This window comes from Eucalyptus grandis, chromosome 1 (assembly GCF_016545825.1).
Source record: "Eucalyptus grandis isolate ANBG69807.140 chromosome 1, ASM1654582v1, whole genome shotgun sequence".
Lineage (NCBI taxonomy): Eukaryota > Viridiplantae > Streptophyta > Magnoliopsida > Myrtales > Myrtaceae > Eucalyptus > Eucalyptus grandis.
The window spans coordinates 36,718,403-36,732,220 of NC_052612.1; the positions used below are offsets into that span (position 1 = coordinate 36,718,403).

Consider the following 13,818-nt stretch of genomic DNA (forward strand, 5'->3'; position numbering starts at 1 on the left):
CCTCAAGACGTAATCCTTAACCTCATCAGAACCATCGCACCTTATATTGAAGAATCCTTGGATTTGTCCCAATCTCGGCATTAGACAAGATATAATTTCAAGCCACCAAGGCTTCCATCATCTTTTTAGCAGTACAGTTAACTGGTAAATCATTTTCAAGTGTTCCTAATGGATAACAGAAAAATTTAATTGCCCTTTTTCCCCAGCAATAAAAAATACTTTCTAGTTCCATATCACTAACAGTAAGATTGCCAAATTATTCTTAGTAGTGTTAGGGAAATCCCTTATGATATTTTGAAGATGACAAAATAAATCAAAGGCTACTAACATGTTTGATGGTTGAGTAATAAACCATGCAAATGATAGAACATGTAAAGGATATTGTCAAAGTGTGAAGACGACCAAAAGACTGAACGTAACATATGTCCAAAGTATATTCTGAAGATTTCTGGACTTCTGTGTCAAAGTCTGAAGACTGCCATGTCAAAGTCTGAAGACTACCAGACTTTAGTGTCAAAGTCTATTCTACATCAGAAGTCTGTTCATTCTGACAAATTCCAGACTGAACGTGAATGATGAACCAGAAAACAGACTCTATGCTGAAGCTGAACTAGAAGACAGACTCTATGTTGGAGCTGAACTTATTCATACGGTGTTCGAGACCTTAAAGCTAAATCTGTTCGAGAAGCAGATATGTTCGGCACCAGATTGTAAAGTCTACGGACTCGGATTGTAAAGTCTATTGCTCTCGGACTTTACATCCAGATTCGATGAAACATAACTCAAGCCCAATCATACAACGGCTAGTGATCTGGTTTGGATTCCACATCAAGATTGATTTGATTGATTCAATCTAATTGATTGACAATTGGATCTTGAAAACAAGAACTTTCTATATGAAGAAACTTTACTTATGGAAACCAAGATTCCGTTTGTATAGGCGATCGGAATCAATTTGGGATTCTACCTTTGTCACTCAACGGCTACCAAATCTTCTAGATACAGAGCTGTCCAATGGGTATATTGGAAGACGATCCTCAAGATACTGTCCAACGGGTAGTTTGGAAGTGGAGGAGTATTTAAGGAGATCATGGACCGATGAGCAAGTAAGAGATAGAGCATAGAATTTATAATTCCAAAGTCTGAGCGACCTTCAATCATACACTTGTCTTTGGAGAGCTTAAACGTTTGTAATCGTGAGAGAAATACCAAAAGAGTGACTTAGTGAGATAGTGTGATCTACTAAGTGTTTGCACTCGAAGTTGTAATCTCTTGTTGATTGCATAGTGGAATCCAGCCAAGAAGGCTGTTAGCGTGGGAGAGTGGACGTAGGCTTGGATTAAGCCGAACCACTATAAATCTTGTGTTCTTATTCTCTTCCTTAACTCCTTTGTTTGAAGTTTATTTTATTCCGCATATATTTGCCAAGATTTATCTTAAACACCTATTCACCCCCCCTCTAGGTGTTCATACTAGCACTCTCAAGTAGGAGCAATATAAACATCTACTAGCTTCATCCCAAATAGAAAATCCTTCTTTCAATACTAAAAATTTGATCTAGTAAGAACCTCAATCACAGTGAAGTTGCTATTATAGAGAATGTGACTTAATAACAAGCAATGTATACGTGGCTAGGTTTACGCCGTGGTGGTGGGTCCTGCACTAACATCACCCTGGGTTTACGTCGCCGGCTATTGGCTTATGGTAGTTCTCGGGTCACCAAAAAAAAAAAAACCAATGTATACAAATGGCATCATATGAGTATTGTGTAACTTGAGAATCTTAAAAGTATACATTCCGAGAGCTATACGCATCATCACATAAACATCATTGGGCAGACTACATGACATACAATTGTACACTTTCCACATGACAGCAGTCATTAGAATATATATTAACATTTTGCGAATTCACCACATTTGGGTGTATGAACTACTAAGGTCAATCACTCCTCAACCATATAATGTACATATATCCCTCCATGAACTAATACACAATCACCTCATTTGGAAGTATGACCATGCATTAGAATATGAGACATCACATCACAATACGAGACCAATATTTCTCAAATATAATTAAATGTGCCACTTTGGCGGTCACAATCCAATTGAATCATTAAAACTCTCTTATACCAAGGATATAAACATTATGACTCACATGTACCTTATACATGTGATTTTAGACCGAATGACAGGGGCACTTTGTCATTAAAATCACATGTTATACCAATCACATTACTCCATTCATTAATACATGCTAAACCTTATACATATCATTGATGAATCAATGCTCTACACATTCTTTATGTGACGATATACATATGACTTCACAATGTATTTCTGAAACCATAAAAAAAAAATACATGAAAAATAAGCAAAAAATACCCAAAAAATCATGTATTTTGGGGTTCCCCATGCATTTTTGTATCCATAAAAGTATCAAACATGTAAAATAAATACATTACAGTGTAGAGAATTTCCATACAAGTATGTCGGCATCAAGAATGGCCGATACGACACTCCATGCACCCTCACGCGCCACCGAAATGCATAGCGTGTGAGCTACACACGCTCACCTACTCAAGCTGGTATTAAATTGGTTCGATCGGATTCAACTGGTCCAACCTATCAACAGTCCAACCGGTCAGTGATTCAACCAGCCAACGGTTAACACGAGTCAGGTCAACCCGCCAGGTAGTGACGTCATCCATGAGGTCACCAATCACTGATTAACGTCATCAGTGGCGTAAGTGCCAGCAAGGCGATGCCCCAAGTCGACGAGGGTGATGTTATCAATGACGTCAACTACTACCTTAGGTGCTTACATGCCCACACCTGTGAGCACATGAGTCGCTCAAGGCGCATGCTAGGCCGTTAGGATGCGTCCGGCCTCTTCTAGAGGCACGTTGCCCACCAAAATGCTCATCTCGACAAGTAGGTTACAGATATGTGGTCAAATTACACTTGTAGTAGACCAAAGTTCAAAAAAACGAGCAAAATAGTACATGAATAGGCCAATTCAAAGTACTCAAGAAGGCACCTATGGCCTCCGCCACAAGCACACCAGCCACCTAGACACTTGTCTCACCATGACGAGTCCGAATATGTGCTCAAAGTCAAGTTTTAACGGATGAAATTTCCGAAAATGGGCTAAATGCAATAGTTAATGTTCTGAGCTACGAGGCTCTAATACCGAATGTTGGCCGTCGAAGTGGCATCCTAAGATCAACATAACTGGAAACTCAAACATATTGGAGAAAAAAACTAAGATTTGCATACTTAATTTGGAATCTATCATTCTTTATTCGAAATGACAACAATCCAACGCTTAGACGACGAGCTGACGCTCAAGTTTTTCTCCTCTATGACCCTCAAATCCTGGTGCGATGAGACCGCCCCTCATGGCTTCCTTATGTGAGGTGAGAGAATGTCCGTGGAAGAATGAAGGTTAGAAGAGAGATCTTAGCATTATTTATAGAGTTTTTAGCCGGATCCTCTCATCACGAGTCAGGCCCAACTCGGCCCACACAAACCAAGCATATATTTGACTATTAAGAAAACATTATGCCTTACCTTATTAAACCAATTCCGTAAAATGATAAATTACAATCTCAATTAATATAGCTCATATCAAGAAAATTCTTACCATTTTGGCTCGAATGATATTAGTAGAAAGATCAGCTTATAAGCTTTCTAAAGCATTGAAAGACATATGATCGTATTGAACCAGCGTATCTCATGGAGGAGCACCAGACGGGTTTCCCAATAAGCAACAGCAGGGTTCATCCCATCATAGAACAATAAGAATTGAACGACTGAAAACTTTACCCACATGCTAACCACTCAAAAGAAAGCGAGGGCAGTCATTTGGATGAACTGTCCTCACTTATTTCTTTTACTCGAAAAATAACCACCATTTTTCTTATTCGAACTAGATTTCGATCTGTCGACTTTTTCTTTCTCTGTTGTACATGTTTATTCAATTTTGCTCGTGCTCAGCTCGCCCCAATCAAAGAGCAATTCATTGTTAATGTTAAAAGGACAAGATCTTTCCTTTGGGGGAAAAAGAAGAGAGGAAAGAAAGCATGGGCACAGCACAGAGGCAAAGAAAAGTGAGATGAAAATCGTGAAACACGAGGAAACGACCACTGTACAGGAGCCCCAAGATGCCCAGATTTTCATTCGTCCACGTCCGTAGTGTCCGCCCCTCTCGTACTCCAATTCCTCCTCCTTCATTTGCTACGACTTTGCTTCAAACCGAATCAAATATAAAGAATGGCGACACGTGATCTGCGATGGGGGGCTTCAGTAAAAGGTAAACGTGATTTGCGATATTCCATGGAGGAGCCGGCGGCCTTCCACTTCGAAAACGTGGGGTCCTTTCAGCTCGGGATTTTCCTGCCACGCTCGTGTCATATCGTCATACGGTGCTTTGCATGTTGCCGCGACGTAACTTGTCAGGCTGGGAATAATGACATCCTCTGACGTTTTCTTAGTGTTCCTACTTTGACTTTGGTGCACGGTCGCTCGTTTTCTTTCCTGTTTTAGTCCCGGTAGGCGAAATGTAAAATCATATAAAATCGACACATCTCGTCCACGTGTAATTCGGGTCCCACGTTCAGCAATTTAAAATTTTGCTCCTCCCCCTCCTCTACTCTCCCTCCTGCAGAGAGGTGGGCCAGGTCCATAGGAAAGAGAACAGAGAGGGGGAAGAGCAAATTTTTAAATTGCTGAATACTTCATTCATCTATTTAATATTAAAAGCTCGCAATGTAAAGCGTTTTGAAGGGGGACGCCAGCTAATGGAGAAGACGTTTCGCACAAGAAAAAAGTGGGGATAAATTCAAAGGGCCACGAGAAGAACTTTTTATCACTCTAGATTCTGCGTTTCTAGGATTTTCGTGATACTTGGCCGTCAAATTATTTTTACGTTGTCTACTGTAGCTGATTTACTTTTATTGGTTTATCTTCAACGTTGTCCAAACCATTCATTACTGTAGCTGATCTACTGTAGCTGATAAGTACATCAATTATGACACTTACAAAATGTGTCGGATAAATACAAAATGCCTTCAAGGCATGTTCCAAAAGTGACTACAAACATATTCCATGGCCAGTGACTCCTCAACAACCCCTATATAAAGGACGGTATAGCATAAGAGACTTGCAACACATCTCGCTCCTCACCAACACCCATATAAACGAAGGTATAGCCTAAGAGATTTGCGACACATCTCGCAATGGCTCTTCCTGCTTTGCTCACAAACTTCCTCCCCTCCTCGATCCGCCCTAACCAACACTCTTTCTTACTCGTCAGTCGCCCTTGCTCCTCCTTCTCCTCTCCCTCCGCCATCTCCTCCGGTGCTCGGTTTGCGAAATGTTCTTTGACTATTGAAGATCAAGATACTGCGAGACGTTCAGCGAACTGGAAACCTAGCGTTTGGGACTATGGCTCTGTGCAGTCACTCAATACTGATTTCGCGGTGATGATTCTCTTTTCTTTTTTCCAGCACATAACCCAACCTAGCTGAATTTGTGATGTTGCATGCGTACTTGCGAATTAGATTTATTCTCAATGTATAGGCGAGAGCTCAACAGAGCTTACTCAAATGTTTTGGAAATAGCATGAGGATCAATCCGTTTCAATGCAAGAAATAATATTCAACTCTGCTTGTGCATTAACTTTGATTAAGATCTCACTTTTCTGAGTTTTTCATGTGCTAGGAGGATAAATATACAGAGCAAGTTCAAAGGTTGAAGGAAGAAGTCAAGGGTCTATTCCACAGGGAGATTAATCAGGTGGCCAAGCTCGAGTTCATTGACGTGGTTCAAAGGTTAGGACTAGGATACCATTTTGAGACGGACATCAAGAACGCTCTTAGTTCCATCTATAACAACACTAAAGATGCTCAGCTTTCAAACGATCTCTATGCCGTTTCCCTTCGATTCCGGCTACTCAGGCAACATGGATATAACTTACAGCAAGGTAGTGGGCACTAGCTAACCCTTTGCAAATACCGAATAATGCTTACACATCAAGATTTATCTTACCATTCCTTTTGTTGGACGTACAGATGTGTTTCAAAGGTTTATGAACAAGATGGGCACATTCAACAAATCGCTCAAGGAGGATGTGAGGGGGCTTCTTAGTCTTTATGAGGCTTCTTTCCATGGATTGGAAGGTGAAACCATAGTTGATGAAGCTTGGAACTTTGCTTCTAAGCATCTGAAGGATCTAAACCTCGACGAAGTTCCCGCTAACCTAGCGAGCAACGTGAGTCATGCATTAGATATGCCAATCCACTGGAGGCCAAACAGGTTGGAGGCTCGGTGGTTCATGGACACATACGAGAAACAGCAAGACAAGATCCCTTGTTTGCTACAATTTGCTAAAGTAGACTTCAATATAGTGCAGTCAATCCATAAGAAGGAAGTCAGCAACATGGCAAGGTATACACAAGCATTACATACATAGACGATAGATGCATTTGACGTGAGGATATAAATTCATGCAAATGCGATACATGGAGGACCGCATTTTGATCGACTTACTCATGACATTGCAAATTTTTTTCAGGTGGTGGGTTGAACTTGGAGCGAATAAGATGACCTTCTTTAGGGACAGGCTAGTGGAACACTATTTTTGGTGTTGTGCAATGGTTTTTGAGCCTCAATATACAGAATTCAGAGAAATGACGACAAAACTCACTTGTATGGTGACACTTATTGATGACGTTTACGATGTGTATGGGACATTGGAAGAGCTTGAGGTCTTAACAGATTTCATTGTCAGGTTCGTGTAATATCATCATCACTATCATCATCTATCTTCAAAACTCTTATTGCCAAAGAACAAAGACAGGGAATTAATAAGTGTATGAATGACACGATGGATAAATCAAATCCTGAGGATTATATGTTATGGATTAAAATTTTCGATGTGTTTTGGACATATCATTTTTTTGGTTAGCGTTTTTTTTCCCTCTATGTAATTGATTTGTTTGAGCTAATGAAGTAGTAGTAAGCACTAATTTTCATCATTGTTACTAGAAAGTATATCGATTGACAGTAAAACATATAAAACTATTGAAATGGTGATTATTTTGTCTAGGTGGGACATCACGGACGTCGATAAGCTTCCTCTAAAAATAAGGGCTTGTTTCCTGGCCTTGTACAACACGACCAACGAAATTGGGTATTGGATGATGAGAGAGCGAGGAATCAACCCTATCCCTCACATGCGGAAAGTGGTAATCTCAACTTGCTCAATCTTTCACCTGATAATATTTGTGGGTTCCTAGCCCGCGCATGGCAACTCGTTTCTCTACTTCTGCCTTTCCCTTATGACTTCTCTTTTAACATTTGAGAATCCGAACAACCATGAGAAAAGATCATCCCTTGACTTGGTCATTGACGCACTTGCTAAATTTGAATGCTGTAGTGGGCGGATGAATGCAAGGCATACATTAAGGAGGCACGTTGGTACAACAAGGGCATTAAACCGACACTGGACGAGTACGTGGACAATGGGGTGACTTCAATTGGAGGACTGATTATGCTGTTGGGTAGCTACTTCCTAACCACGGACAAACCGACGGAAGAGGGACTTGATTACGTGTCGAATATCCCAAGTGTCATGCATTGTTCTGCCAAGATCCTTCGACTCAACAATGATCTCAGTACATCATCGGTAACTTCTTTGTCCTTGCCCTTGTAGATAATCTCTTATGAAAACAACAACGTCGGCATGTTCATAGTGACATGATATTCTTTTTAATTTACTTGATAAGCAAGATGAATCTTCGGACTAATGTTTCTAACCCATCAATGTTGTCCGTGCTTAGTATGAATTGGCACGAGGGGACAACTTCAAGGCACTAGAATGCCATATGAATGAAACTGGTGCTTCGGAAGAGGCCACACGGGAACACATCAAGCACCTAGTGCGCAAGACCTGGAAGAGGATGAATCGAGACGTGTTTGAGGACTACCCATATTCCGGGTTTGGACCTTTCCTCGGTGCCTGTTTGAACTTGGCGCGAGCTTCCCAGTGCTTTTACCAGTATGGAGATGGACATGGCCTTCCCGATCATGAGACCAAGGCCCATATTGTGTCGGCTTTATTCGACCCGGTGCCCCTTGATTAGAGATGCATTATTATTGATCGAGGTCGTCTGGCTTTTCGAGGAAGCCTTTTACATTACGCGCTTCTCTTAGCTTTGGGGATGTGTCTATGTGCTCTAAGATATTGATAAGTGTTTGTACAAGCTTCATAGGATTAGCCGGAGAAGCACTTGCTGTTCCGTGCTTCGTGTTCTGGCTGATCAACGGAAATTAATAATGATATTTGTGGTGACGAACGTTTACTTTACGCTAAATATACAGCTCTTTATATTTGGAGATAGAATGAAAAGAAAAAGAACATATAGCAGCAAAGAAAAACCGTTTTAACTTTGACCGTCGCTGGTTCAATGCAATTTGAAACGGTGGCTGTGAGGAAGTTTTCTTTCTGCCCTTGTTTCGTGATTTCAGGCTAGTGAACTGAGTCCTTTCATTTCTTTAGTCGGATTAAGGAGTTTTGTAGAATCGTCCTGCTTCGGCACTTTGAAAACTTGCTCTCCGAGAAACTCGAAGGAGAATTCTTAGTTAAGGGTGTTTATTTTTATTTTATTTTTTTGTAGAAAATGAATAATTTGTAAAATATTTACGGGCGGCACTATTTCCAACCCCTAAATAATTATATCCACCCTCATTTACACTAAAAAGACAACACCACCCTCAATCTTTCAATTGTAGTTTAAAATAATGGCTCCACTCCTTTTTTTTTCTATTTTCCCTTTTCTATTTAGGATAATTACCATAATTAAGCATTTTCACATGTTTTGTTTTTTATCATACTAAAGAAAAGTGCATTATTAGATATTCCTATAGCGTTTTATATACTCCATGTAAAATTATCTTGCTAATAGTGAGGGAATCTCTTCTTCATCATTGATTTATAAGAACTTATCTATTTTTAGTCCCTCTTATCTCTCTTTTTCTTTTGGGTCAAAACATCCCTTTTATCTCAAAATCTCACTTTCTTAGTGAACTTTTTATTAATTTCATTAGTCTAAAATATTAATCAAGTCTCTTTAGTTAATATATCAAAGAATATATCTTTGTTCCTTCTTATTTTAATGAGATACTTTTATAGAGAGTATGTTAGACTTAGAGAAATATCTAGGAGTATACTAAAATTATTGTGCACAATGAGGTATCTTGATATTTTTTTTTCATAAATAGTTCGTAGATGATATTGATTTTTCAATCCAAAATAATGATATTTTACTAGCATTTTCAAAGCAAATTTCTTACTTTATGCAATTTTTTGGTTTAACAAAATTTTTCTACCATATAATTTATCCATAAATTTAATCAACTACATAGAAAAGAATTAGATTTCTTGGAAATTTCTCTTTTCGAACAAAAAAAAAAAAATGGAAGTAATAATTAACAATAAAAAAGCATAGCGCCTTTAATATATATGGAAAATCTACAATAAAAATAAATAAATATATGAAATTCTTAATTATGGTAAGTAGATTTTACATAGATACGTAAATACTTTTAAAAATGAAAGTAAATAAATTTGGGACCACCAATTTAATTTGCAATTGAATGATAGAGCATAATTTTGTCTTTTTGATGAAAAATGGGTGGATTTAGTTATTTTTCCTAATAATAATTGCCTGTATTGCTTTATAAAAATGGATGATGGAAAGTATTTATATTGTCCATGAAAATAATTAGACATAAATTAATGTCAATGAGAAAACATTTTCTAGTGACGATTTTAAAAATCATACATGTGATTCATTTGAAAAAATAAATCATTCATTTTTCGCAAAATTAATAGAACCTAAATCCAATATCCATTGCCTTCCTTAATTATCAGTGCAATTTCGGGAGAAAAAGGGGATATTTCAAGAAAATATTCAAGACAGGAAAATGCGGTGCGTAATGTTGGCCCTGTTGGCTACCACACCTTTTTATCTCTAAGCCACGTCACAGGGTGCAAGAGTGCCACGTAGGCACACGCTATATCGAGAAGAATCCCAAGCAGCTCAGACAATATCCAACGATTGGATTTCTCGAGCTCCACGTGGCTGTTCCAGTCAACGTCTCCCGACCACGACCAGGCTTATCGGAAGCGCGCAATCTCTATCAATGCAATAATGCTGAGTAAGAAGAAGAAGAAGAAGAAGAAGAAGGAAGAAGGAAGAAGAGGAGGAGGAGGAAGCGAGAAGAGATGAAGGCCATGGCACTCCAAGCAGCATTCTCACTTCCCTCTGCAATCTCTACCCCCAAGGAGGTATGATCATTCTTCACCCTTCTCTGTGGCTATTCTCTCGCCGTTTCGTGTCCTTTCTTGTCTTCCTTCGATTCTGGGCCAGCTTTCTTTTCATCCCCCAGTTTCCTTCGAGCTCGAGTGGGGATTGGCGATTGACTTGATTCCGTCTCTGCAGGGGAAGTGCACGGCGGTTCACATTAAGGAGACCAGTCTTGCAGGGATTTCCGTGAGAGACCACCTCCAGGATGATTTGCTCCTCCCCACCACCTTCGCTAAGGTAAAATCGAAAATCTTGTTTCTCATTTGTTCATTCTAGAAGCATGAAAGATGATAGGAATTTGCCAGGTGAGAGGGTTGTAGATTTTGAGTATTCAGTGAAACATTTGGATGGGTTCGATTCATTTCCTAAATGTGTCGTTCTTACAAGAAACGAAGGGCATGCTGTGACTGATAAGTTGGGAGAAATTAACACAAAGAGGCCCCGTAAAATGCAGGATTTCAGGAAAAGAGGTGTGCCCTTTTTCGTAGTTAGAGCCCAGACAGCGACCACGGCGCCAATAATCAAAGATTCCCAACCAGAACAAAAGAAGACGGAAAGACAGTTTAATGTAGTGGTCACGGGAGCCTCGTCCGGGTTAGGCCTGGCCACGGCCAAGGCACTAGCTGAATTGGGGAATTGTCATGTCATAATGGCATGCCGAAACTTTCTCAAAGCGGAGAAAGCGGCTAAATCGGTTGGCATTCCGAAAGAGAACTACACCGTGATGCACCTAGACCTTGCCTCTCTTGAGAGTGTGAGGCAATTTGTTGACAACTTCCGCCGTTCGGGTAGGCCATTGGATGTGCTGGTTTGTAATGCTGCTGTGTATCAGCCCACCGCAAAAGAGCCATCATTCACAGCCGAAGGGTTCGAGCTCAGTGTCGGGACTAATCATCTGGGTCATTTCCTTCTTGCAAGATTGTTGCTTGATGACTTGAAGCAATCGGATTACCCCGTGAAGCGCCTCATCATTGTCGGTTCCATTACAGGTACTCCTCCACACAGAGCTAGCTAGTTGTGTAGACCAAGTAAATTGTGCATGTTCAGTTTGTTCCTTTGAAAAGAAGATCACTTTGGAACAGAAGGTTCAAAATCTAAATCCCTGTCACTTGGGAAATGCATTTGTTTCCAGACGCTTCCTGGTAGATTGGTAGTACTGTTTAAGAAATCATGGCAGATGAATTTGGGGACATATGTGTTTACCTTTACAATGGTTTGCTCATATTTAACTAGTTACTCAAATTCGGAAATATTTTGCATATTTATACTGCATCAAACAATTGTGTTAGTAACACTAGGTCAATCATTTGACATGTATTAGCAACCTTCTTCAGGAAGTGGAAAAATCACACTGGTTGCTAGAATGTCGAGCACGTGCATTGATTGTGATACTTTGTATAATCAAATTGAATCTGGAAGATTAAGATAAGTTCAAAATATAGTGTTTTTAGGATTTAAACTAGCTCCATGATGTCTGGGCTTATGATGTGGAAATTGAAGTCTAATTTTTATCTGCACCGAAGAACTATATCTGATGATAGAATCTACATAGGCACCCATATTGCTGTGAATCCTCAAATCCTGCAGTTAGCTATAACGACAATAAGGTAGAAACTACTTATACTCAGGGTCATTTTCTTTTGGTTTTCAGGGAACACAAACACATTAGCTGGAAATATACCACCAAAGGCCAACTTGGGGGACCTGAGGGGCTTAGTGGGAGGATTGAATGGGGTGAGCAGCTCGCCTATGATAGACGGAGGTGAGTTTGATGGTGCCAAGGCCTACAAAGACAGCAAAGTGTGCAACATGCTCACCATGCAGGAGTTCCACCGGCGCTACCATGAAGAGACCGGAATCACGTTCGCTTCTTTGTATCCGGGTTGCATTGCCACTACTGGATTGTTCAGAGAGCACGTTCCCTTGTTCAGACTTCTATTCCCTCCCTTCCAGAAGTACATCACCAAAGGATATGTCTCTGAAGAGGAGGCCGGAAAAAGACTCGCACAGGTCAGCTATAATTTAGGACATGACTTGAATGGTACATTCTTTAATTTTGGTGAAAATGCACGTGACCCTCTATGCAAGCGTCTCTTTCGTTGGTCATAGAGACTCTTCAGCAATGTCTTGACATGAAATGCTGAGGCAGGGGTACTTGTGCATGTCGGAATCGAAGGGTACAGTGTTAGAATTTTAGTTCAGAATAAGCATTATAATTTGAAATTTAGGATCCTTCGAGTGCTACCAAGTTAGTGGAAACTCATGCAGTTTTCGAAAACCACAGAATGTCTGTCTATGAGGCACGATTTAATTCAAAGTTGCAATGGTGCTTATGTTGCGAAGCAAATGTCTGTTTTTCAGGTGGTGAGCGACCCTAGCTTGGAGAAATCGGGAGTCTACTGGAGCTGGAACAAGAACTCATCCTCCTTCGAGAATCAACTCTCCAAAGAAGCCAGTGATGCCGAGAAGGCACGTAAGCTATGGGAGATCAGTGAGAAACTTGTCGGATTAGCTTAGATCGGCATTACCACAGATCTTCTTTCTCAAATCAATTTCAATTGGCTTGAAATCCATGTATAAATGTAGAAAAAGATTTTGCATTACAAGAAAGTGTAAACATGTCGAAACTATGTCTCAAAGATTAAATTGAACACTTGCCAAAGCAATGTTATCTGGTGACCGACCACCCAACCTCATGCTCACTCTAGACTCTCTTCTGTCGACAACCTAGCTAGAAAAATTTAATTCGCATTAGGGATACTTGCATAGATTAGACTTGCCAGTGAACAAGTACATTGCAATTCTAATTGATTCGTTGCCATGTATCGCATTGTGTTGTGTTCAACATCACACAGAAGGCAAACGATGGATGAAACAGTCCTGGAGAAGGAAGGGTTGGTCATGTGATCAGGTCCCAACAGAGACATCAGATAAAATGGAATGAAGCAAGATTTAGTAGTCGCCTGCAAATCACATGCTTATTTCATCTGAATTATCTAGGATTAACCAAATGGAGATAAGAAATTATCTCTATCATACAAAGAAGAGAATTCCATATAAACCTTGGTCCATTATAATATTCCATGACTTATCAAGAAGGTATTCGAATGAATCAAATTGCTCACCAGACATGTGGAGAGGGTTCATGGTTTATATATGTGAAATTAGAATTATCATACAAGAGGCACCTTTTGACATAAAGGTAATGTAAAGCATTGAAACTCAAATGTTAAGCATGCTCGATCGAGAGCACTATTAAGATGAGCAACCTTCTAGAAAAATGCCTACTACAATAGAAAAGGATGAAATTCTAAGGTTTGGTATGAAATGGATTAAAGTGGAGAATATCTTTAGTGAGTTAATCTAGGGGTGTCACATGGGCAATCCTAGTCATGTTGAGGTCTTGTTCAGTAATGTTGTTAATGGGGAAGTTGACATGACAG

At 39.8% G+C, this 13,818-nt stretch overlaps 2 protein-coding genes across 2 annotated transcripts; both read left to right on the top strand.

The window, feature by feature from the left end:
• Nucleotides 1–5,181: 5,181 nt before the first annotated feature.
• On the top strand, nt 5,182–8,380 carry LOC104440568 (monoterpene synthase-like). Its single transcript, XM_010053473.3, has 7 exons — nt 5,182–5,485; nt 5,727–5,988; nt 6,077–6,452; nt 6,580–6,795; nt 7,114–7,252; nt 7,444–7,692; nt 7,847–8,380. Exons 1-7 carry the CDS (start codon nt 5,243–5,245, stop codon nt 8,147–8,149), a joined length of 1,788 nt encoding a protein of 595 aa, XP_010051775.2. The 5' UTR covers nt 5,182–5,242; the 3' UTR covers nt 8,150–8,380.
• Nucleotides 8,381–10,170: 1,790 nt separating this feature from the next.
• Nucleotides 10,171–13,077, top strand: LOC104440579 (protochlorophyllide reductase). Its single transcript, XM_010053484.3, has 5 exons — nt 10,171–10,356; nt 10,511–10,612; nt 10,830–11,364; nt 12,027–12,385; nt 12,737–13,077. The coding sequence occupies exons 1-5, from the start codon at nt 10,294–10,296 to the stop codon at nt 12,890–12,892; spliced, it is 1,215 nt and encodes a 404-aa protein (XP_010051786.2). The 5' UTR covers nt 10,171–10,293; the 3' UTR covers nt 12,893–13,077.
• The last annotated feature ends 741 nt before the right edge of the window (nt 13,078–13,818 follow it).